This window comes from Hemicordylus capensis, chromosome 10, assembly GCF_027244095.1.
Source record: "Hemicordylus capensis ecotype Gifberg chromosome 10, rHemCap1.1.pri, whole genome shotgun sequence".
Classification (NCBI taxonomy): Eukaryota; Metazoa; Chordata; class Lepidosauria; order Squamata; family Cordylidae; genus Hemicordylus; species Hemicordylus capensis.
This window is the reverse complement of record NC_069666.1, coordinates 10,992,100-11,016,308: the sequence shown is the minus strand read 5'-3', so window position 1 is coordinate 11,016,308 and position 24,209 is coordinate 10,992,100. Positions and strand designations below refer to the sequence as shown.

At 45.5% G+C, this 24,209-nt stretch overlaps 1 protein-coding gene, 1 long non-coding RNA gene and 1 other non-coding gene across 9 annotated transcripts in view; 1 reads left to right on the top strand and 2 right to left on the bottom strand.

Moving 5' to 3' along the window:
* Nucleotides 1-23,516, bottom strand: part of HOMER2 (homer scaffold protein 2) — a 126,416-nt gene extending 102,900 nt beyond the window's left edge. For 5 of the 7 annotated variants that reach the window (XR_008311506.1, XM_053272972.1, XM_053272973.1 and 2 more), the window contains exon 1: nt 13,738-14,103. Coding sequence is in view for 5 of the 7 variants with exons in the window: in XM_053272972.1 (XP_053128947.1) it covers nt 13,738-13,871 (134 nt within the window). In the remaining 2 variants the exon portion in view is untranslated. Of the gene's footprint in view, nt 1-13,737; nt 14,104-23,436 lie in introns of those variants that run through there. The other 2 variants (XM_053272975.1, XM_053272976.1) reach the window with 2 other exon arrangements.
* TRNAP-AGG (transfer RNA proline (anticodon AGG)) lies at nt 575-650 on the bottom strand. Its single transcript has one exon. It is a non-coding gene; the product is annotated as a tRNA-Pro (tRNA).
* On the top strand, nt 15,796-20,993 carry LOC128335125 (uncharacterized). The gene is made up of 2 exons (XR_008311516.1): nt 15,796-17,007; nt 20,835-20,993. It is a non-coding gene; the product is annotated as an uncharacterized LOC128335125 (long non-coding RNA).
* Nucleotides 23,517-24,209: the final 693 nt, after the last annotated feature.

Below are 24,209 nucleotides of genomic sequence, written 5' to 3'. Positions count from 1 at the left end.
GTACGGGAGGAGGCAATGCTAAACCCCTCCTGTATTCTACCAAAGTCAACCACAGGGCTCTGTGGGAGCCAGGAGTCGACACCAACCCGACAGCACACTTTACCTGTTTATGGGTCTCTTTTTATTTTTGACTTGAATGAATTCCATGTCATTCATAGAACAAATAGAGGATGAGAGAGAGGGAAGGCACAGTATGGAAGTCTGCATGCCTGCCCATTAAGCAACCAGTATTCATTGATCTGTGTTCATTCTGGCTTTGTTACGTTATCCCAGCACTTCTATACATGTTGCTTCTTGTTCATAACGTCAGGCTTCTCCACTGGCACTTGCCTAGTCAATTGTGCCGAGCCAGAATCAACAAGATAGGGAAGTAGTTGGAGGCACTCTAGGCCATGAATGCATCACCAATAGCTTATACTGGAGTAGGTACGCAGGCTAATTAAACATTGTGGACTAGTAACTTGTAATTTGCAAAGCTGTATAGGAACATACTGAGGCAGACCGCTGGTCCATCTAGCTCACCACTATCTATTGCGACTGGCACTGGCACTGCAGGAATTTCTCTCAGCCTACTTGGAGAGGCCAAGGATTGAACCTGGGACCTTCTGCATCCTAAGCAGATGCTCTGCCACTGAGCCATGGCCCCTTCCTACCATTTGCATGGTCTAGACACACAGAAGAATGAGATGGATAGAATCCTGAGCTGGCTGCATGGACTATACCATCTCAGACCACAGACAGTGGAACTAGTTTTGAATGCTCCCCCATTAAAAACCAACTCCTCGCATGCAACATTTGCACACATCGGGGCTAGAGGTTTTACCCCAGCTCACTCCTTGCACTGCTAGCTTTCTACTTGCAGGCTATATTTCACATAGGGGCACAGTTATAAAATGCGAGACCTTGCCTGTGGTCTGAAATGGTATACTCCCACCTCGGAACTGCATCACCTCACAGGCACATATACCGAGTCAGACCACTGGCCCATCTAGCTCAGTATTGCCTGCACCGACTGGCAGCAGCTTCTCCAAGGTTTCAGGCAGGAGTCCCTCCCAGTCCTACCTGGAGATGCTGCCAGGGAGTGAACCCAAGGCCTCCTGCATGCAAGCAGATGCTCCACCACTGAGCTACAGCCCCATCCCCTAAAGGGGATCTCTTACCGCAGACAGTGCTCACGTACAGTCACCATTCCAAATGCAAAGCAAGACTGACCCTGGTTAGCAAAGGGGACAATCCAGGCCTGCGGCTGCAAGACCCACCCTCCCTCACCCCTCATTCTGCTGCCTGTCTAGATCAGGCCATGGCTAGCACTTCCCCTCTCCCCCTGCTCACTATTTTTTAAGCAAGACATTTCCCATAAATTCCTAATCGTCTTCTCACCTACACACTGCGCCTGGCATCCCCCTCTGAGTCATGCAAGCAATCAATGATGTGATCCAGCAGTCGCTCTTATATAAAGCCCTGAAATTAAATCCCAAAGAACAATAGTGCAAGACCTTCCCCTCATCCAAGGCCTGGCCCAAAGAGCATGGACTAATCTAAGTGTCTCAGCCTTATCCATGTCGTCCATGGTAAGAAACACACATGTATTTATTTAGATTGTTTTTTCAAAAGAAAAAAAACCACGAACAATTCAGGAGCAATAGTGTACAATGTAAGAGTAATGCAATAAGTCTGTGATGCCTGACACAAGTAAACAAACTACTAAGATTTGTATCTGTTTTCCACCATGGCCCCACACGAACAATAACTGAAAGTGTGTTTTTATTTATGTAGATGTAGAGCCATTGAAGCACATAGTACTGTAATAACAAACAATACCACCGGAGATGTTTTTCTTATCATATAATACTAAAACTCAGGGCAACCTTTTGAAAACTGATTAGCAGTTGATTCAGGACAGATAAAAGTGCTAATTTGCTTACTGGATGTAACAAATGTATTGCATAACAAGACAGGGAGGGTAGCGATCACCAGGTTAGCTGACTTTAAAGGGGGGGGGATTAGACTAGGGGTTCCCCAACTTGGGTCCTCCAATATTACTGCTGGACTACAACTTCCACCATCCTTAACTACAATGGCCTTTGGCCACTGTAGCAGAGAATGGTGGGAGTTGTGGTCCAGCAACGTCTGATGAGCCAAGGATAGGAACCCCTGGATTAAAATGGAGGACATGTTTATCAATAAGCATTGGCTATATGGAGCAGTAGGCCCCTGAATCCCAGTTGCTGGGGTCCGATAGTGGAGGGTTTCATACCCTCCTTGTGAGTTTCACATAAGCATCCAGTTGGCAACTGTGAGAAGCAGGATGCTGAACCGTGGTCTGATCCAGGTTCCTTGCATGAACATTTTGCTTTAAGAATATTTGAAGTGCTTCATACCAATCCTCACTCTGTAAGCATGATCAGTATTTTCTCCCTAGTGCTCATGGGTCGGGGGGGGGGGCATCCAGGGAAAGAGGCCGCCATTTCTGGAAAGACCACATTTGAACCACAGACTTCCCAGCTCACGTTTCAGTAACATACACAGAAGAACAAGGGCCCCGCCCCAAGAAACTTACATCCTATGCTTCCACTAGGAAAACAGCAAAGAGAAGAGAGAATAAGCAGCAAGCATTACTGGGGGTGTTGGGGAGAGAAAGCACAGAAGATGCCAGGCTAAGAAGAGATAGGCCCTAAGGCTCCTACGCAACTTATTCCTCTAGGAAATCCCATCGCAATGGATAAGATTTGCATCCAAGGAAACAAGCATAGGATTATGCTTCAAGTCAGAAAAAATCAACCCAAAAGCTACTTGAATGTTATCCCCTGGTATCTTGCCAGGCGATTTATCAGCATTCCCACCAGTGACTCAACCTGATCAGTTCTGAACAACATGTTACAGCGCCTCGGTAACCTTCCTTGGCATTAATGGTCTTTCTCGCTGCTTGTGCATTAAGAATTCTTTTCTCCCCGACACTCTGGGCTAAAAGCTTCCTGTCCTCGTTGGAGGCCAATGCCACTTGTCCTGCCACCACATTTGGAAATTTAATCACAGGCTTCTCAACTATTTTAGGGTAAATGTGCCCAACTACTTGAGAGATGCAAATTATAACGTTTCTCCACCTCCACCACCCAAAGGACAATTATATCCTAACAAAGTAATTCCAAGATGCTATTTAAAGGAAAGTTACGTGCTATGTATGTATTAGCTGGGGAGGTGGTGTGTGAAGAGAGGGGAACAATATGTATTAAGTGTAGCCAGGAGTACTTGGGTGGGGTAAATGGTGGGTTTGGATGTTTCTGTAGAAGCCTTCCAGAACTGAACATCCAACAGAATTGCTGCAAGATCAGCACCTGTGCTGAACAGTTGCACAATAAGTGACATTTCAAGGTTCGCACCACTTATTTTGGATATTGCAACGATATCACAAGCTGTAAACGCAACTAAATTTTGCAGCACCTTAAAGACCAACAGATTTACATGGCATAAGCTTCTAGAGACCACTTTCGCCAGATCCATGAAGCATTATGCTCAGGTGGCCGGTGCATTATATATACCCATGGAGCATAGAGAGAGAAACATTGTATGCAGCCATGAAATGCAAGAGGTAAAGCAGGCCTTGGCAAAATTCCTTTGGATCTAGGAGCCAACAAAAACAATGCAACACTTGACAAAATTATCAGAGTTGGCAAAAGACATTGAAGAGAGTGAGGGTAACTTGGCTTCTCTTTATCCCCTTTACAAGCAACATACTTCGAACAGAAGATGTGTCTGGGACAAATGAAAGGTTATTTAATGGCTACCTCTGAATATCATCGTCTAGGAACATGAGCTGCACCGTGACCATCAGAATAAGCGCGACAACCAAATCTTACAAACAATACGAAATCTCAACTGCTACATGTCTGATGATATTAACTTTGGCAGAAGTATCTTAGTTTCTTCCCCACCCCATGTATGCATACATGAACAATACCCATCACTCCTGGAATGTTCAGCAGCAGATTCCCAAGCCAAACAACTCCTTGCTGTCAAAAACGAAAATATTTACACACATGGATCTCCCCACTTACAATGAAGAGCAAGTTGAAGGATGGTTTACCAGGATGAAGGCCCCACATTTATTATAACATCTATTACTACGAATATTTGTGTATGTTTTAAAACAAAGATCTCAAAGCAGCTTACATAGAAAAATAAAGATGCTTCCCTGTCCCCGCAAAGGATTCAAAACCTAAAAATGCAAGGTAGACATCAAAAACAGCCACTGGAGGGATGCTGAGCTGGGTCTGGATAAGGCCAATTGCTCTCCCAATGCGAAATATAATAGAATCATCACTACTTTTAAAAGGTGCCTCTTTGCTCAGTTAGCAGGGGTAAAAGGTAAACAACAAGGTAAATCAAGAGGATCAAAGGCATCTGTCTCTAATTTAATAAAATTCTCCATCATGGCCACAACACCACATAGGAAACTGCTTTATACCAAGTCAGACCCTTAGTCCATCTAGCTCAGTATTGTCTACCCAGACTGGCAGCGGCTTCTCCAGGACTGCAAGCAGGAATCTCTCTCAGCCCTATCTTGGAGATGCTGCCAGGGAGGGAACTTAGGAACTTCTGCATGCAAGCAGGCAGGCGCTCTTCTCAGAGGAGCCCCATCCCCTAAGGGGAATATCTTTCAGTGCTTAGACATGTAGTCTCCCATTCAAATGCAAACCCCCTGCTTAGCAAAGGGGACAATTCATGCTTCCTACCACAAGACCAGCTCTCCTGGTCTTACATAGAGATGAAGGAGAACTAAAATTAACATATGCACGTTAGGAGGTGACTGATTAAAAGTCCTACTTCTTGAGGTCATGGAGCTCTGAAAAAAACAAATGCTCCAAGTTTTCTTTTTAAAACTGTTTACTTCTTTGATGTATGCATTAATACAAGCAGAAAGTTATTTCAAAAATGTTTTGGCTCCAAAACAGAAGAGAAGCCTCAATGACACCACTGTCTCCAGGATTTCAGAGATCCTTCTTTCCCTGCCCTAGTTTCCAGGGACTGAAACTGAGACCTTCTACATGCAAAGCAGATGTTCTACCAATGAGCTACTGCCCTATCCCCTATTATTCTAGGAGCATGATAGTCCCCTCCACTAATACTTAAAATCAAAATAATAACTTAAACATTAGTTAAACACTAACAACTTAAAATCAAAAAGCCCCCGCAAACACAACATCTGGGAATCCCTGTTAGAGGGAACATTGTCCCCAACTGCAAACCAGACAGGCAGAGTCAGGAAGCATTTTGACTCACTACTAGTGTATACATTCACTCACACTTAAGGTTGTTCATACATTCTATAGCCAGTGTGGTGTAGTGGTTGGAGTGCTGGACTAGGACCGGGGAGACCCGAGTTCAAATCCCCATTCAGCCATGATACTTGCTGGGTGACTCTGGGAAAGTCACTTCTCTCTCAGCCTAACCTACTTCACAGGGTTGTTGTGGGGAGAAACTTAAGTATGTAGTACACCGCTCTGGGCTCCTTGGAGGAAGAGTGGGATATAAAATGTAAATAAATAACTATAAAATATAAAATAAAATAAAATAGGTCTACCAAGTCTCAACAGGTAGCCACAACCAACCTCAACTCTCTGGTGACCACTCCTGTAGGATATACAAATGTGTTCAAATGTCTCTTGGCCAACTTCATACCTTACATTTTTTGGTGTACACTTAACACACAAAGTGCAAGTTAACAAGCTACTAAAGATTAGACAGAATTTCAGTCGTCAACAGATTGATTCAGAGCTGCTACCAATTTAAATGGAACTTGCTTCCAAGTTAAGTGCAATTACGTTTGTAGCTCAAGTTCTTTAGGAATGCTAAGAATAATGAGTGACAGAGGGAGACGCAGAGCTCAGAACCGGTTCTTATGCAACTAGAGAATCTTCCCATAAGCAAGAGCCTAAATGTGAAAAGCCAACATGATTTGGCTGATGACAGCATGAAGTTGTTGGAAATAAATCCTCAGCTTAAAAGTCACTTTAAAGACTTGAAAGGATTAGTCACTTTACATTTCACATTATAGCCTTGTCAAGTAATTTTTAGTAATTTATCTCATGGACCAGAGTTTTAAAAGTGAGAGATTTCTTTCTTTTTTAAAATATTGTTTATCTATCTTTAGTAAATAGTTTAATACCAGCTCCATGGGACGGTGTTTTTTTAACCTCATGAGAACTGACATTTTTAATTACTCATGCACATAAGAACTACTTTTCGTTCTTATACTTCTAGCTGCAGAAGTCATTTTAAGATCTTCATTTTAGCATTAAGTTCATTACATTATTCATTTGTACATTTTCATGCTGCTCTTTCTCTGGGGAGCTCATGACAAAATATATATCGTTTTCTCCCCACTCCATTTCATCCTCACAATAACACTATAAAGTAGGTTATGCTGAGTGAGTGAGTGAGACAGACTAGTTTAAAGTCATCCAGCAACTTTCATGGGCGAGCAAGGAATCGAACCCAGTTCTCCCTGGTCTTATTACGACACTAACCTTTATACCACACTGGCTTTCAATAAATTATATGATCAAGGGCAGGCCATAGTCTTAAAATTACTTATGATACGTCTTAAGCCCCTTTAATTTCAATGGAACTTGGTCATGACGACTAATTTAGTCTGGATACTGCCCATTTATGCAGCCTAATCCAATGCATAGGATTGCTCTAGAGAAAGCGGTTTGAGGGTAGTTTTGAGAATACCGCAAATACAGGATCTTTACCCAGAAAAGTCTACATTCCAAAGTTATTCTATGCAGGTCTTAGAGGTGCAGGTGCCACCTTAGTCTCTGGATAAGGCAACATTATTCTTTAGCTCAGAAGCCAGAGGGGTTGGGAATGGGACTTAATCGCCTTGAATAGCTCTCCCCACTCCTCTCTATAGCTTGAAAAAGAAAACCACAATTATCGGGGGGGGGGGACTTTAGCATTTATATTTTGAGCATTCAGAGCATACATGAATTATGTTGCAAATTCAGTCCTCACAACAACCCTGTAAGGTATCCAAGTACTTTTTCCCCCATATTGAAACTGGAGAGCTGAGACAGAATACCTTGCTTACATGTCACCTAGAGAGCCAGTGGGAAGAGCACCTGCATGGAAAAAGTTCCAAGTTCCCTTCCTGGCATCTCCAAGATAAGGCTGAGACAGGCTCCTGCTGGTAACCTTGGAGAAGCCGCTGCCAGTCTGGGTAGACAATACTGCGCTTGACAGACCAAGGGTCTGACTTGGTATAAGGCAGCTTCCTATGTTCCCCTCTCTTAACTACTCTACCAACTCTCTGTAGAAGCCAGGAAAAAATCTTGCAAAATCATGCAAAAAAGAAGCAAATACATATACACTTGTTAAATGTATACACCACTTTCCCAAGCAGTACAAACCCAGAAGTAAATACAAAGTAGTGCTGCCCTGCTGTGTAGCTATGCAGGCTGCATTGCCCAACTTTCCTTGGCTCAGGATCCAGTTCATTCACTGCGAGCACTCTTCTCCCAAAATGCACAGCCAGCTTTGGTGTCTGGTGACCACTCAACGTGAACCACAAAGGCCCTTTCCCCATTCCTCAAGCTCATTCTCATTCTCTCTCTTCAGACATTGCGTGCACATGGTTCTTTTGTGCCGAGTTAAGCTGCAGCTTCAACTCCTCACTCACGTCACACTTCCCTTTATATAACCCCAGTAAAAGGAAGATAAGGCCACGATCTCCCCTCTCTTTATCAATGAGAACGTGGAGATCTCAGATGCTGGGCTTGCACTACACTTTGCTCTTTGATTCCCTGGTGTGACTAGTTGATCCCTGCAGTAGGCTTCAAATACTACTCCCAACCCCATTCCCGGGACCTGGCACATTCAAGATGTCTGGAAGTTTATACATACTTGAGGACTGTTGCAAACAGCATGAATTGTCTAGCTCAAAGCAAACTTTTAATACTGCTATAAAATCGGCTACTCTTCATCAGAATTTTCTGAAATATGTTCAGATTATGCTAACTTATAAGGCAGGTTCTCCATGTCAGATTTTATACCAATAGGACCAATTGTCTTGATATGATGATCAAGAGAGTTCTCAGGCTCTCTCCCCGTAAAGGTACAGGCACAGCTGTACTGGTATGAATAAAGAAAGGCAGACAGCAATTCCCTCTGGAGAAAACCCTTGCAGAGAATTAACTGCAAAAACTACAGACTGTTAATAAGAATGGCTATGACCTTTCAAGGGTATAGGGAACGGAACTTTAAGTTCTCATGGGACAGTCACATTTCTCCAATTTGCTCCTTCCAGCATTATTCTGGGGAGCCACATTCTGCAGCAGGAAGGGCTCTGCTGTGTCAAGCTACAAGCACTGTGAGAAAATGCCCTCAGCCTTGCCGGTCCCCCCCACCCCCAACCCAACTCCTTTGTTTCATCTTTCATCTCCCGTCTTGTAAACATATCTAATGATTCCAAGTGGAAAACGAAACATTATGTAATTTTATGCCATTTCCACACATGCCAATACATGGCGCGACCTTTGATGCCCATGTTGTAGCCCTCTCCAGCTTCTGCCTAGGGCAAGTGGTTCTATTGACCCACCCTAGTTCCACTATAGCTCTTATTTACTAGCACAAACAAAGGTTCATGAGAGAGAAAGACAGACACTGCAGCTTCAAAACTCCTTCGGATTGTGAGCCGACCACAGGCAATCTGGTCTGTACCTTTAGAAACAGCCCGGTCTACAGAAATTGTAGGTAAAGGATCTTATTGGCTTGCTTTTTGCACAGCATAGAGATAAGAATTATCAGCTGCAAGTGACTGTGGGTCAAATAACTGGCAAAAGTACAGGAACAGCATCACCCCTGCTGTATTGGTAACGTGAGGATTTTTGGAGCCCTCATTTATTCCTGGTTGCAGGTGTTTTGGGGTGACAAAATCTCTTACACTGCCTTCCACAAAACGTTATGCACAGAACCTATGCATATACAACTTGTACACTCCGCACTGCATACACTTTGGAGAGCTAAATTTGATTAGAGCTAAATTTCAGATCAAAGTCTTGGCACAAAGTTCTTTATCTGCCAATGCTCACCTATCTGCTAATGCTCACATATCGCTGCACCTGCCTTCCACATCACTTTATGCAGTGGGGGAAGAGCTTGTGTTGTGGTAGCAAGCATGAATCATCCCCCTTCCTAAGCAGGGTCCACCTTGGTTTACATCTGAATGGGAGACTTGTGTGAGCACTGTAAGATATTCCCCTTACCGGATGGGGCCGCTCTTGAAAGAACATCTCCATGCTTGCATGCAGAAGGTTCCAAGTTCCCTCCCAGGCAACTCCAGGATAAGGCAGAGAGATACTCCTGCCTGCAACCTCGGAAAAGCCACTGCCAGTCTGTGTAGACAATACTGAGCTAGATGGACCTATGGTCTGACTCTCTATAAGGCAGCTTCCTATGTTTCTAACTGATGCATACACAACTTGAACACTCTCCACTGCATGTACTTTGGAGAGCATCTGATTAGAGCTTAATTTCACATCAAAAGTCTTGGCACAAAGTTTTTCATGTGCTAATGCTCACATGTCAAGCTGCTTGTAAATACATCGCCATAGCAGCCAGATGAAAAATGGTCAACCACTATAACCCCCAACTGTACATGCTCACATTTGAGGGACTGGTCTCACCTTTGACCACTTACCCAGTCACTATACATCTTACTTCCCAATACTGACATGTTCAATATGCTAGCAAAGTTGAGAGAGGCAGCAGCTACAGAAGGGAGTCTTCCTAAACATGCTCACACACAGGAAGGTTCAATGAAACATACTTTCACGTAAACCAGAGTCAATTAGGCTGCTGATCAGACTGGTTGGTTGCTAGCCAAAATAGTTAATATGGGCACGCAAGTTTTAGTATGAGGTACAAATTGCTCGCGCACACACACACACACACACACACACACATATATACTGTGCATATGATGCAGGCCTGACAGTGTTCATGTAACTGTTTTCCAATCACAGCAAGTGAAAAGAGTCACCTCCTGGCAATTAGTAGGGGACCTTCCATAAAACTGGAAGGGTTTTGGTTCTTTTTTGTCTACTTTAGAACATGTATATTTGCCAAGGTGGTTCACAATCATGCTGAAATCCCAAAACAACAAAAGAAAAACAAGAACTAAAAAGCAAGAAGAGCCCACAATAAAGAATTCAAGCAGCTTGTTAAAGGCCTATTGAAAAAGTCAGGTCTGAAAGGTAGGCAGATTGAGACTCAACACCAGATTCTCTTCTGGGAATTCCCGAAATTGGGAACCACCACATAGAAACACAAGAAGAGGCTTGCAGTGGATCAGGTCCAACGCCCATCTAGTCTAGCACCCAGCTTCACGAAGTGGCCCACCAGATGCCTTGGGACACCCACAAGGAGGAGATGAAGGCACGCCCCCTCCCCTGTCATGCAACAGGTATTCGGAGGCATCCTCCTGCCTTGGAACATGGAGTCCTATAGCCATCAGGATTAGTAGCCGCTGAAAGACCTGTCCTCCATGCCTTTGGCTGAGTTAGTGACCATCACCACAGCCCATGGCAGATCATTCCATAGGTTAATTATGCACTGGGTGGGGAAAAAAAATACTAAATTTCTTGGATGTTTCATGGAATAATCTAGCGTTGCGAGATGGGGGGGAACCTTTCTCTATCCACTCTCATCACATCTTACATAATTTTTTAAAAAATACTATCACGTCTGCCCTTCATCACAGAAGAGAAGGCACTCTCATGCAACTTCCCCAACCCTCAAACTGTCAGTGCACCAGAAACACAGATCTGTGGTAGGCAAGGAGAAATAAACATTTGTGGGGCAATCATTTTTACATTTATATTCCGCTCTTCCTCCAAGGAGCCCAGAGCAGTGTACTACATACTTGAGTTTCTCCTCACAACAACCCTGTGAAGTAGGTTAGGCTGAGAGAGAAGTGACTGGCCCAGAGTCACCCAGCTAGTATCATGGCTGAATGGGGATTTGAACTCGGGTCTCCCCGGTCCTAGTCCAGCACTCTAACCACTACACCACGCTGGCTCTCTCCCCAAATGCATGAGTAACGCAAACCGGTAACCCAAATCCTGGGGCAGCAGGATTTGTTTACTAGGAATCACTATGTAAGTAAGTGACAAGTTTATTATTATAGCCACTAGCCACAACATAATGTAACATAAGAGAAAAACATTTACACAGAACACAGCACACGGAATGAAACAGCATATGACACGAAAAGCACAGCCTAGAGTTCTCTGCAACATCACACCAGAAGCATCTGGTGGGCCAGCATAGGAAACAGGATGCTGGATGAGACAGGCCTCGGGCCTGATCCAGCAGGGCCTTTCTTATAGTGGGGTGCAGCATTCAAATGACATGCAGTTTTTATGCCTCAGCATGCCATGCTGAAATGTGCAACCATGTGCCCAAGGGCTGCACAAACCTCAGGGACATGTTTTTGAGTGGCACAGAGAGCCTCTTGGGGAAGGGGAAGGCATAAAAAACTTGTCACTTCACCAGTGCCATTTGTTGGGAAGTTCCGTTAGGCCATTCTCTCATGGCAGCAGTGCATCTTTGCACCACATGTCTGCCAGTGGGATTTACCTCCTAGAACTCAGTAAAAATGCCCAAGAAAACATGCTTTAGGAAGCTGCCTTCTACCAAGTCAGACCATTGGTCCATCTAGCTCAGTACTGTCTAATGAGTGTCTTGCAAGAACTATATGCTGTAGTGCTTAGCCAGAAACTGGGGAAAAGATCTAGCAAGAGAGCAATCAGCATCAAGGGTGGAGACTGGGGAAAGAGATGTGGTTGTGCTACTCTTGCTGTTTTAGATGTGACACCTGTGCCAGCCTAGCCAGGTAGATGTTCTGTTGGGACTTGTTCCCGTTCCCAGTTTGAATATGCCTCTTTAGACTGCATGCCTGTGGGCAGGGTTTGTCTCCGATTTTTATCATTACACAGAGCTGATTCTGAGCACTTTAGAAATATTACTAATAGCTGACATCAGCACAGGATTGATATAGTCCCTATAAAGCTAGAGTCTGATGCTAGAGAAACTCTTTCTCTGGAAGCACTTACAAGGAGGGGGGGAATGGAGCAATTACTAATGTTATAGCTAAATGTAAATCACAGTGCTTGAGTCATCTTGACACCTCCTTAGCTTTCAAACATATTATGAACATCTGCAGCTGTCTTTTACTGAGTCAGATTAGTGGTCCACCTGTGTAACCATTTACTACACTGACTGGCAGCAGCTCTCCAGGGCTTTCGACTAAGGTCTTTCCCAGCCCTACCAGGAGATGCTGCCTGGGACTGAACTTGGGACTCTCTGCATGCAAAGCGGGAGTTCATCCACTGAACTAGGGCTCCATACTGAAACTAAGCTTTAGCAAAGCATTCTTTCCAGTTCTTTTGAAACTACAATCTTACAGCATGCTTACTTGGAAGTCCTGTTGAAACATAAGGTTTGCTTCCAATTCAAGGTGGAGTGCATTAGGCTGAGCCACCTAACGGCGCAGCAGAGAAATAACCTGACTAGCAAGCCAGAGGTTACCAGTTCAAATCCCCTCTGGTATGTTTCTCAGGCGATGGGAAACACCTATATCAGGCAGCAGCAGCAACACAGGAAGATGCTGAAAGGCATCATCTCAGGTAAACCCCTCCTGTATTCTACCAAAGACAACCACAGGGCTCTGTGGTTGCCATGAATCGAAACCGACTCAATGGCACACTTTGCACTGGGCTGAGAGAGTGCAAAGTCAAATTCCCAAAACAGGTAGGGCTGCCATGCCATTGTGCAGCTTGCTCCTAAGCATATTTGCAGAGAAGCAAGTCCAACTGTATCCAAAGGACCTTGCTCCCTAGTAAGTATGTTTAAGATTGCAGCCTAGATGGCAATCCTCTGCATACTTCTTTGTAAGCCCCACAGAATGCAACAGGTCTTACTTTTGAGTAAACATGTTTAGGATCAGGCTACACAGCCACAGCCCTACCCGTGTTTATTCAGCCCCAGGACCCACTAAATTCACTGCAGCCCGCCTTCCCAAACACACGTGCCCCAGAGAACATTCCTATGTGGACCCATATAACCCTCAGGTTCTCGCAAACTTGGGTCCCCGGATGTTGTTGAACTGCAAATCCACGGGGTTCCCAACCTTGGGACTCCAGATACCGTTGGACTACAACACCCATCACCCCCAGCCACCATGGCTGGGGGTGATGGGAGTTGTTGTAGAGCCAAATCCGGGGTACCCAAGTTTGAGAACCCCTAGAGGGAACTGAAAGCGGCAGGGCTTACTGTCGGAGGGGAAACACACCAACCCTCGCTGACCTCCGCGGGGCTTCCACTGGAGGAAAGCCAGCGCTGCAGGGCTGACACCGTAAGCGCGCTTACTCCCTTGCAAGCCCGACTCAACTCTTGGGGACTACTTCAGAGCAAGCCCACAGGGGCCCAAGGGAGCGCCCCAAGCCCGCGGACGGGGCGCCCAGGTTCCAGCCCCTCCACGCGGACTAGCGCCTCGCTCTCCTTCCGATCCGGACCCAGGAGAACCGAAGCAGCAAGCACACTGCAAGCCGAGCGCCCGGCTTGGGGCAAGGGCGCCCCCTCCCCGCAGGGGGGAAGGCGGCGGCGGCGGCGCGGGCAGCCACCCCCCGAGCGCGCCGCCTGGCCCCTCCCCGCTCTCGCTTCCTCCCGACTTACCCCATCTCCCGGCACTTGTCGGCGGCCGCGCAGCCCGCTTGCAGCGCCGGCGGCGACAGCGCGCTGGCCGGCGGGGTCTCTCCGCCGCCTCGGTCGCCGGCGGGCAGCGCGGGTCGAGTGCCCACTTCGCACATGCGGCTGCCCGGGCTGGAAGCGCGCCCGCCTCGCCTCCTCTCCGCCGGCCGGCGACTGGTGCTGCTCTCTCCGCCGCCCCGAGCCGGCTTGCCCTCCTGCTGCTGCTGGGCAGTTCCGCGCCTGCTTTAATTGCCTTGGGTCCTTTGCCTTCGCTTTTCCTACAGGGGCGCCTCTCCAGGCGGAGGAGGACGAGGACGACGACCGAGCCCTGCGGCAGCCGGCAGGAGCGAGCGGCAGCCGGCAGGAGCGAGCGGCAGGCAGGCAGGCAGGCAGGCAGGCAGGCAAGGCGCTCGCCGGCTGCTCCTTCCTCTGCGCTCGTGGTCCCCTTTGGAGGGGGGGCGGGCTGGGGGAGGCGGCCACCTGCTTCGCCCACAACAGCCACCTCCCACTCGCGGGGCGGCTCGCGCAAGGAGGCGCCTCGCGGCGGCAGCAGCTGCACTTTCTCGCGCCAGCAGCCGCCGGAGGAGGAGGAGGAGGAGATGGAGGGGCGGGGCCAAGCACCCCCACAACGGGGCTGCTGCTGCTGCTGCTGGCCGGGGTGGGGGGAGCGGGGGCGCTGCAAGCAAGAAGAGGACCGCCGGCGGGAGGGCAGGAGTTCGTAGCCGCTCTCAAGTGTGCGTGCAAGCTCCTGGGGAACAGCTCCAGAAAGTCAGTCCCCAATAGGAGCATTTCGCGTGCTTATCTGCCTTTTGAACTGTTTTAATCGTGCTAATGTTTAACTGTGTTTTGGGATTGTGAACTGCAGCCCAGGGAATCGCGGTATGGGGCGGGATAAACAGGGGTTCAATAAAGAAGGCAGAGAGACTGTAGGTTTGCCCAGGGTTTGCGAGCCTATCAATATGCTTTTACCTGTACATTAAAAAGGATAACAGGCATGATGTTAGCGTAGGGCATTTAGTGGTTTTCCAGCCTTTTGCGGCTCAACAGCTGTGAATAAACCAGGCAGCATCACTTTTTTTTTTTTATTTAACAATTTTTTGTACTGCCCGAATCTTGTGTCTCTGGGCAGTTTACCATAAAAACACAATTAAATTTTGTTTAATTACATGTCCTACCCGTGGTGACTGGATTAGTAAGGGGGTTATATTTACATACTGCTTTTCAACAAAATAGTTCTCAGAGCATTTATACATACCTACATCTATTCTTCCTGGAGAGGTGCTTTGTTTTGTTTGAAGCCAAGATGAGTCCTCTGATCAGGAACCAACAGCATATACAAATATGACAAATACTGTATTTATATACTGCTTTCCAACAAAAGTTCCCAAAGCAGTCTCTCATGCCTCTGAGCTGTGGCCCAGCCAGTGGGCACCCCTTCCTCAGGGACCCAGGGACATTTGTTTCCCTCCTTGTTTGATTATAGCTACGCCCCTGGTTACCCTGGTTTTCCAAAAGAAGATCAAAAAACCCCAAGATGCCACCTCCCCCCACTACCCTGGAAACCAAAACAAAACCAAAAACAGAATTTAGTTTACATGATGGCAAGGATCCATGATGACTTGCCACATCAGAACTGATACTAGTAATCTGGATGGGGAAATTTGCCCTTAGGCTGAAAAATCCTTGAGACAAACACTTCTTCTGAAAACACCTAGTAAAATACTCATGTGTAAAGGTAAAGCGTGCCGTCAAGTTTATTTGACTCCTGGCGCCCACAGAGCCCTGTGGTTTTCTTTGGTAGAATAAATGTAGACCAGCCCAAAGTTGACATGATTCCTCCACCACCTCCCCAGTGAAGCAAAGGGCTACATGGCAAACTTGGTACCAGTTTCTCTAGTTTAGCTTTGAAATATATTACACCCTACTACTCTCTCCGCCCCCATTTCTTTTTGTCCATGCTAAAAAATGATGGCTTCCCAGCTGGAAATCTCCGCCTGGGCATCTGGTGCCCCAGAAAAAGAGACCAGAGGGTAGTTCACACAATCTAGGAGAAGCCTCCTAGCCTAATTTGGGAACTATGCACACTCCCAATTTTTCATTGTGTGTTAGTAAAAAACAAGGATGTCCCTTGCCTGTGGGTTTTCCAGAGGCATCTGGTGGGCCACTGTGAAACAGAATGCTAGACCTGATAGGCCTTGGGCCTGATGATCCAGCAGGGCTGTTCTTATGTTCTAAGGTGTTTGATCCAAGTGTGAGCTAAGCCCCAGCTGGGTAGGACAAGCACGCCCTACCCAGATTCCTTCCCCAGTTTCAGAACACAGTCAGAAGGGAAATGGCCCTACCCACCTGGGCTTGGCTCATGATCAGCCTCCCAGCCTCCAACCTTGTTTTTCACTGACATGAGATTCAAAATAGGGAGTGTGCACACAGCTCTCAAATTAGGGGAGGAGACTTTTCCTACCCTAATGTCGAGCATGTGACCTGGCCTTGGGTCTCACAATGGTTCAGATAGTTCTGTCAGGAAGGTGGCTACATCAATAGAAAATCCACCTGCAAAAGGGAGGGTTCCCCTCTGCTGATTCAGGTGCATCCCAGAGGAAGCACAAGTTTGGGGAGGATACGTTAGGGGCAGAGGCCACAATGAGATTTAACCAGGCACCTGGGGATGCAATCCAGTTCAGAAATTTGAACTGGGTATGATTGAGGACTGAGAACAAAAAAAGTCCTTTTGTCCTGGCCATCTGAATAGCCACCTCATCTACACCCGCTAGTCACCTGAGCAAAGTAGTTGAAATTAAGAATGTTGCTGCTTTGTGAGGGTTGAACCTAGAGAAACCCTATAGAAAGTGCTGTCTCCGCACAATCAGTTGTTTGATCATTTTGTTTCATGCGGGTAGGGGGGGATTTCATGAGATAAAGCAAGGCCTGCTACCAGTGTGAAGTTTAGTGGGCTATAGGCCACCTCCAGCCTCAGAGGCAAGATGCCTCTAAATACCAGTTGCAGGGGAGCAACTGCAGGAGAGAGGGTATGCCCTCACCTCCTGCCTGTGGGCTTCTCTAACCCTAAGCAGCTTCCTGCCAGGACTCTCTAAGGACAGCCCTGAGTGCTGTGTCTGCACACACACACCCCCGACTTGCCCTCCATGGCATGGGGACGACCTAACGACCACCTAACAATGGATCCCAGCTTTCCCCCCTCCTCATGGGCAGGAATCACTCCTTGGCATTGAACATGAGACAGCAGATCAAGGAAAGGTTACAGAACTTTATTTTTCAACCAAATCTTTGATCTCTACTTTTCTTTCCCTCCTGTCTCCATCCTCTTCTCTGTCCACCTCTCATTCTTCCCTCCTCCGTATATTGTCCACACAGCCATCACTCCTTCATCACCCCTCCTTGTTGTAATTGTTTGTAACCTTGGCACTACCAAGGTTGCCAGTACTTCTATTTGCATTGTGCTTCTGTTATAGCAATAAACCTTATTTATTTGTTTCAAAAGCCTTGATTCTGAAATTCCTGTTGCTCCCCTAGGAGTATTCTGACATTGACAGCTGAGCTGTGTCCAGACTGCAATCCTTAGTGACACATGCCTTAGTTACACAGACAGCATTGGTTTTCAGAACTAATTCCCCCAATTTGAGCAAAAGCACAGATACACGGATGGTAACATACATGTGTCTGAGCAAATGTGGTAAGAATGAAAGTTAGATTTAAATAAATGGCATAGCCAAAGCAAATGATATGAAATAGGCATGACTTTTTTAAATGGGGCTGACTGATACCAAACACAACAGTACTTGGAGAAGACTTTTTTTGCTATTTACTTTGCAGATTTTAGCAATGATTATAGTCAGCTATTGCGCATGGATTTCCACTCCACCCCATTTTGTTTCTTATTCAATGTACTTTAAAAGACTTGAGCTTAGGATGATTTATATAGCATAAAATGAATTATCCTAGTCTCAGATCTTTTTACACATTGCATAAGCAACAGCAAGGGGAGGGGAAGGATTCAGTGTGCAATAGCTGATTAAATGCCATTATTGATAAACAGAGATCGTGCAAATGCTGTGATAGAACAGACTGGAAAGCAAGCAGAGAAAAGTGTCAAGCATCTCATCCACGCTGCAAGGAATCTTGTGCCAACTGTGCAGAATAAGGCTGAAATTCCATCTAGGTAGTAATATCACAGACCACTCAAGTGAAGCTTGAGCAGTTTAATGTCACCAGAGCCCTGAGATGGAATTACATCCCCTCCTCATACACATCATGCCAAGATGTTTCAAGCCTCAAAGTTCACTGTAACATCGAGATGAGCTTTCTGAAATATCTAGTGCAAATTTTGAAAAGCTTTCCAAGATAAGCAGCTGCATCATTCTGACATTTGAGACAAATGTATTCCAAGGGATTTCTGCTCACATGGATTGTTAGACACGCCACAGTCAAATGTACTTCCATATAGATTTTAAATGTATTTTAACCACTTATAGCACCAGCCCCTAAGCTTGCTTGAAGGAGATTTAAGGGCTGAAATCCTTGAGCTGTGCTTCTCCACAGCAGTCCCTCAGGCCACTGTGGAGTCAGCAGTTTTTCTGAAACTTGTACTCTGCCTAAATGGCCCTTTCTTTAGCTGACGTGATGAGTGAAATTACTAACTTGGCCTTTAAATATCAATGGGACTACTTTGAGTGATTTTCCCCATCATATCCAAAAGCGAATTTCTGATAAAGATTTTGTTTCCATAAATTGCAACACTTAAGAGTTGGGCGGGACATCGGAGAGCTTCTATTCCAGCCTCCTGATCAATGCAGGCATCTGCTACAGTATCCCTGACTAAATGGCCATCTAGCTTCTAGCAAACAAGAGTCCATTGTTGTGTGGCACGGACTGTTCCACTGCTGAACAGTTCTTTCTGTCTGGAAGTTCCTCCTAAGGTCTAGCCTGAATCTGCTTATAAATAAATAAAATCAATATTTATATACCGCTTTTTGACAAAAGTTCCCAAAGCAGTTTACATAGACAGATATAAATAAAATGGTTCCCTGTCCCTAAAGGGCTCACAATCTAAAAAAGAAACATAAGACACCAGCAACAGTCACCAGAGGGATGCTGTTCTGGGGATGGATAGGGCCAGTTGCTCTCCCCCTGCTAAATAAAGAGAATCACCACTTTAAAAAGGTGCCTCTTTGCTTAGTTAGCAGGGATACTATCTATCTATCTATCGATCTATCGATCTATCTATCGATCTATCGATCTATCGATCTATCGATCGATCTATCTATCTATCTATCGATATACTATACTATACTATACTATACTATACTATACTATACTATACTATACTATACTATACTGTATTTCAACAACAACAAAGGTTCTGAAATTGGTTTATATAGCAACAAAATATAAGAAGATGGTTCTCTGTCCCCAAGGAGCTTGCAATCTAAACAGAAACACTAGGAAGATGCCAGCAATGGCCACTGGGAGAGATGTTATGCTGGGTTAAACAGAGAGTGTTGTTTTCCCCCTGCCAAATATAGGAAAGCCACTGCTTTCTAAGGTGTGCTTTGCTCAGTTAGCTGGGGCCCAAGCTGCATTTAGCCAGCCACTGGTAAGTCTATCCTCCACAAATCTGTGTAATTCCCTTTTAAAGCTAACTGAGCTTGTACCAGCACCACACCCTGCTGCAGGAAATTAAATCAGTTACTTTACAGTTTCTGATAAGCTTCTCAAGAACCTCAGGATTCCCTGAAACACTGCCTGAAAATCCACAGCAGTTGTTCTATATAAATATTAAACTGAACTTTTGGTGGTTGGGAGCAAGAACAGTGAGCACACCTATTCCCCCGCTCCTTACAGTCAAAGTACCATCTGTGCTGTCTAAATGAGTTTGGCCAACAGATTACTGCAGAATCCTTACTCACTCATGTCAGAGTAACCCAGTCAGACTTTGCTCGAACCACCACATAACTGCTGAAGTCAAGAGAGAGAAGGTTTTGTTTTGAAACATTTGCTCATTTGTAATCTGGCACAACACAGCTGTATCATATAACCTACTACTTAATTGAGTTGCGAAGATAAGACTGTGTTTGGCACAGAGTCAATATTTGCTTTTAGTCACAACTCAATTTTTAAACAGTAACAAAACAAGATTTGCCTGAGTCAGCCTTTAATGTACAGGCGAACCAGTATGGTACCACCAAATTGTCACATTTTGATTTACTGTATTACTCATATGAAAAATAATGTAATTATCAAGATTATTCATTGAAATTTGCCATAAAGATAAGCTGTATTTATTTATTTATTTATTGCCTGTAGGAGACGAATGTTAACCCAAGTCTTTAAATATGTTCGCATCCATCTGCTGTTGCTTTATCCATCTGTTTTAAACTAACTTCCAATTCGCTGTATGACTTCCCACCCTCTCTTGACAACGGTCGAATAGGTTAGACAAACCTTTGGTATAATCTGAAGCTGGCACATACCTACAAAGTATAACATCTAGTTTAAGAAAACAGAGGATTGCACTTGGTGGACAATACAGATCTATTGTTACACAGGTCTACCCTGTGTACAGGTCCACCCCTGCTAACTTGGCAAAGAGGCACCTTTTAATGTGGCGATTCTCTTTATTTGGCAGGGGGAGAGTAATTGGCCCTATCTAGCCCCAGCACAGTATCCCTCCAGTGACCGTTGCTGGTGTCTATCTGATGTTTCTGTTTAGATTGTGAGCCCTTTGGGGACAGGGATCCATCTTATTTGGTTTTTATTTCTCTGTGTAAACCGCCCTGAGCCATTTTTGGAAGGGCGGTATAGAAATCGAATGAATAATAATAAATATTGCACTTCTGTACATGTCACAGTCCATGAAAATGTTTGATACTTATATTATCAGTTAATATTTAAGGATTTGCATACCATTCAAAAACAACATTGCAGAACTTGTCTTTCTAGATCAGTAATGTCAATACGAAACTCAAAGATGTCCAAATCAAACTTAAACAACAACAATAACTGAATTCAAGACCTCTGCCTTTCTTCTTCACTCCCCTCCCTTTGTGTGGCTTTTTCTGCTTCAGGAGACTGAGCACTGACCTGGCGTCTCATTTGCACTGATGTACCGTGCCTGCCACCAGCCCCAAAATGAATTGCTGACTGACATGAGCCAATTTAGGAGACAACTTTCATCAGGGCAGCAAGATTAAAATATAATAAATAAATGTTGCTATAAACGGCAAGTGCTTGTGAGCAACCTTCCTTCTCTCTCTCTCTCTCTGGCTTAATTAGAATGCTCTTCTAAGTGTTTACTTAAGGCGTCTGTAATATTCCCCTAGAAACATTTAAGATAAAAAGTGTGCATTATTTTTAGATAAAGCAAATACAGCAGAGTTGAAAGAACCAATCCTGTGCAGAGCCCTGCCCAAATCAGGTACAGTTCTCAGATATGCGGATCTTCCTTTTTGAAGGCTAGTACTGCTTGCTTGTATTATTTGCAGGCTAATTCTATAGTTTCCCTACATCAGGCCAGCCAGGGCTAAAACCAGTGTGATTCTATGCAGCAGCAAAGACCACAGCACAACGACATCATTCAGGGGATGAGACCCTATTGCAACAACAGAATTGCCACTCCTTGGCATCTCCACCATCACCCACCAATCAAAGCTCCGACCACTAGCCATGTGTGAAAGGAAGCAATCAACACATAACAGCAGCAGAAATGCACAAAGATATCATCCCAGGGTGCACAGATACCCTTTCCACACATAAGACACAAGAGTGCTCCCGGGAATGGATGACAGTGGGCCTTTCACATGATCGCGCAGGTGGGGGAAGGCAGGGTTAAGAGCCTACCTTCCCCGGAGACAGTCTAGACTGGCCCTAGCCCCGCTGCCCTGCCCTGCACATGATCACCATAGCGGTGACCGGCGCAGCATTCTGGAGGCTGGGAGAATCCCATCATGCACCGCATGATGGGCAAACACACCAAAGGGAACTTCAACAGGAAAGAAGGCCTATTCCATATGGCTTCAAGATGCTCAGGTGCCCGCAGCAGGAGGAGTGTGACATCATCAAGCGGGCTGTCCTGGACCACAGGCAAGGCTTGAAGAAAAGGAAAAGGTACCCAAGAGAGCACCAGGATTTAAAAGCATGGAACAGAGGATCATACATAGTGTGATGTGCTGAATAGCTAAAGGCGACTACGATCTGTGAAGGGAGAAGCTACGGAGAATCCTGTCCAACTACTAGTTTGTGATAAGTTTAGAATGAAATAAATGATGGTTAGAATAAAATAAAACTAAGTTGTTTATCTCTTTAATCATAGTTAAATTACTAATTTTTATTTTTATTTTTAATTGACAGATGTTTTAACTTTGCTGTGAACTGCCTTGAGACTTCAGTTACAAGGTGGTACAGAAATATGTTTATTAATTAATTAATTATAGCTTGTTTGTTTGTTTAAATGTGTTTTGAATTGTGTGTTTTACTTTACTGTTGTGTTATTGCTTTACTTTGTGAGGCTCCCAAAAAAACAAAGTTGCATGTGTGGTGTTTTTAGGCAAACCCGAAAACATCCAAAGTCCTGTTGCAGTTTCTGTAAGAGAGAGGACAGGGAAACGCCATGGCCTTTTCTTATTCGCCTTAGCTGCCTTCATAATGTGGTACACACACTGGGAAGGGGGTCACTGGGGCCCCCACCACAACACCCTCAGTGGGACTGAGAGTCTGAATTCTGCCCATGCCCTTGCTGCTGGAGCATTAGTAAGGGTAAGGGAGGAGGTTGAGGAGGTCCCCCCAGGAACTCAGTGTCATCCTAAGACCGACCCACCTCTAGTTACTGCTGGAATGATAATACACCCAGAAGCTGGAATGGAAGAGGAGAGGGGATAGGTAGCAATTAAGTACAGGGAAATGACTAAATAGCAGAGCCTGGCATTCATTTTAATGAACATTGGAGAGGTATTTTGGAATCAGTGACGGTGTGGCATCCTATGAGTGGGTCAGACAGTTATCTAAGGGAGGATGCTGGTCCTTGTACCAGCCACTGTGGTTGCTATCACACTCTCAAGCCACGCAGCCCTTTTCCCTGGCAGGGTGTGTAGCAAAGGATCAAATCTGGAATAATAACAACATTATATAGCCACCCCATAACAACTGTTCTTCCATGACTGTACAATCTCCCCTGAAGAGAATATGTTGAAATGCATTGGGGAAAATCTGTTCAATTCTGCCTGCACCTATTTGACTCTGCATTCCTCTGCATTGTTGGCATCCCTCTCTCCCTCCCTCCCTCTCTTTGGGGGGGGTCACCTCCACAAAGGAACAGCCCTGCTGCCGTTGGCCTTGATTGAAATCTATATGATACTGGGGACAGGATGTATCCTTGCCTCCATTTGTTGAATGGTCATATGGTTGCCTGTGGCGAGATGAGACAGACGTAGAAATGGGAAGAATACATGGGTAGCAGCCGCCACAAAGAGTTCCTGTGTGAGCTTCTCATTACAGGCTGTTGAGTGAGTGTAAGGGAAAGGGTGCCATCACCTAGATGCTCTTCCATTCTGCATGCCTCCTCAGCATAACTCCTCAGTCTACCATTGGCCATCCCCCTTGGTCCGTCCCCCCCGATGTCGATGTTTGGGAATTCATCTGTTGAGGAAGATAAACTGGATGGTACTCACCCACCCGATATAGGGAGTTGCAGTAGAATTCTGTCTCTGGTTTCGGATTGTTCTGTTGGCATGTGCCCTGGGCCAGCTCATGTCCTGCAAGGAAAACAGTGCCTGAGCATTTGGCCAGCAGAGGAGACGAGGGACAGGTGTTCTCCACAAGGGAAGCAATACTCTCCATTGCTTTCTCTGGTGCATTTGGGGGTGCATTGGCAATATATTGCTCTTCCTACAGATTTATTCTGTGTCCTTATTGTGAGGGAGACATTCTGGGTTGAATGAACATTCATTTCATTGCACACACCATCTATTGAGGTGCTCAGATGGAGGGATGAAGGAATTGCATGGTCTCTCTCTCCCTGGCATATGAGGTATGAAACTGATTTGTTTATGGTCAAACCACACTCACCTAGCTCAGCATCATCGCTTCTCCTCAACAGTTCTCCAGTGGATGTCCTGAAGTCATTTAGCTGAAAATGCCAGATTGAACCTGGGAGTGTGTTCTACCACTGAGCTACAGCCCCTTCCTTATCATGGGTACCCTGTGGGTGTCATCTTGTGGGGTGGGTTATAATCTTGAGGCAGGATGACTGTTGGTGTTCTGAGAATCAAGCGTCATTCATCTGCCCTCCTCTTACTGTATTCTGTGCCTGCCGAGTATCTGTTGTATCTGGGCCAAGTGCGGCCTCTCGGCTAAGTCCCTCCACTTCTGCACTCACAGGTCTTTAGGGAGGAGAGTGATACAGCCCCATGGCATACATCTTGATACATGTGAGCTGTGTTCCCTCG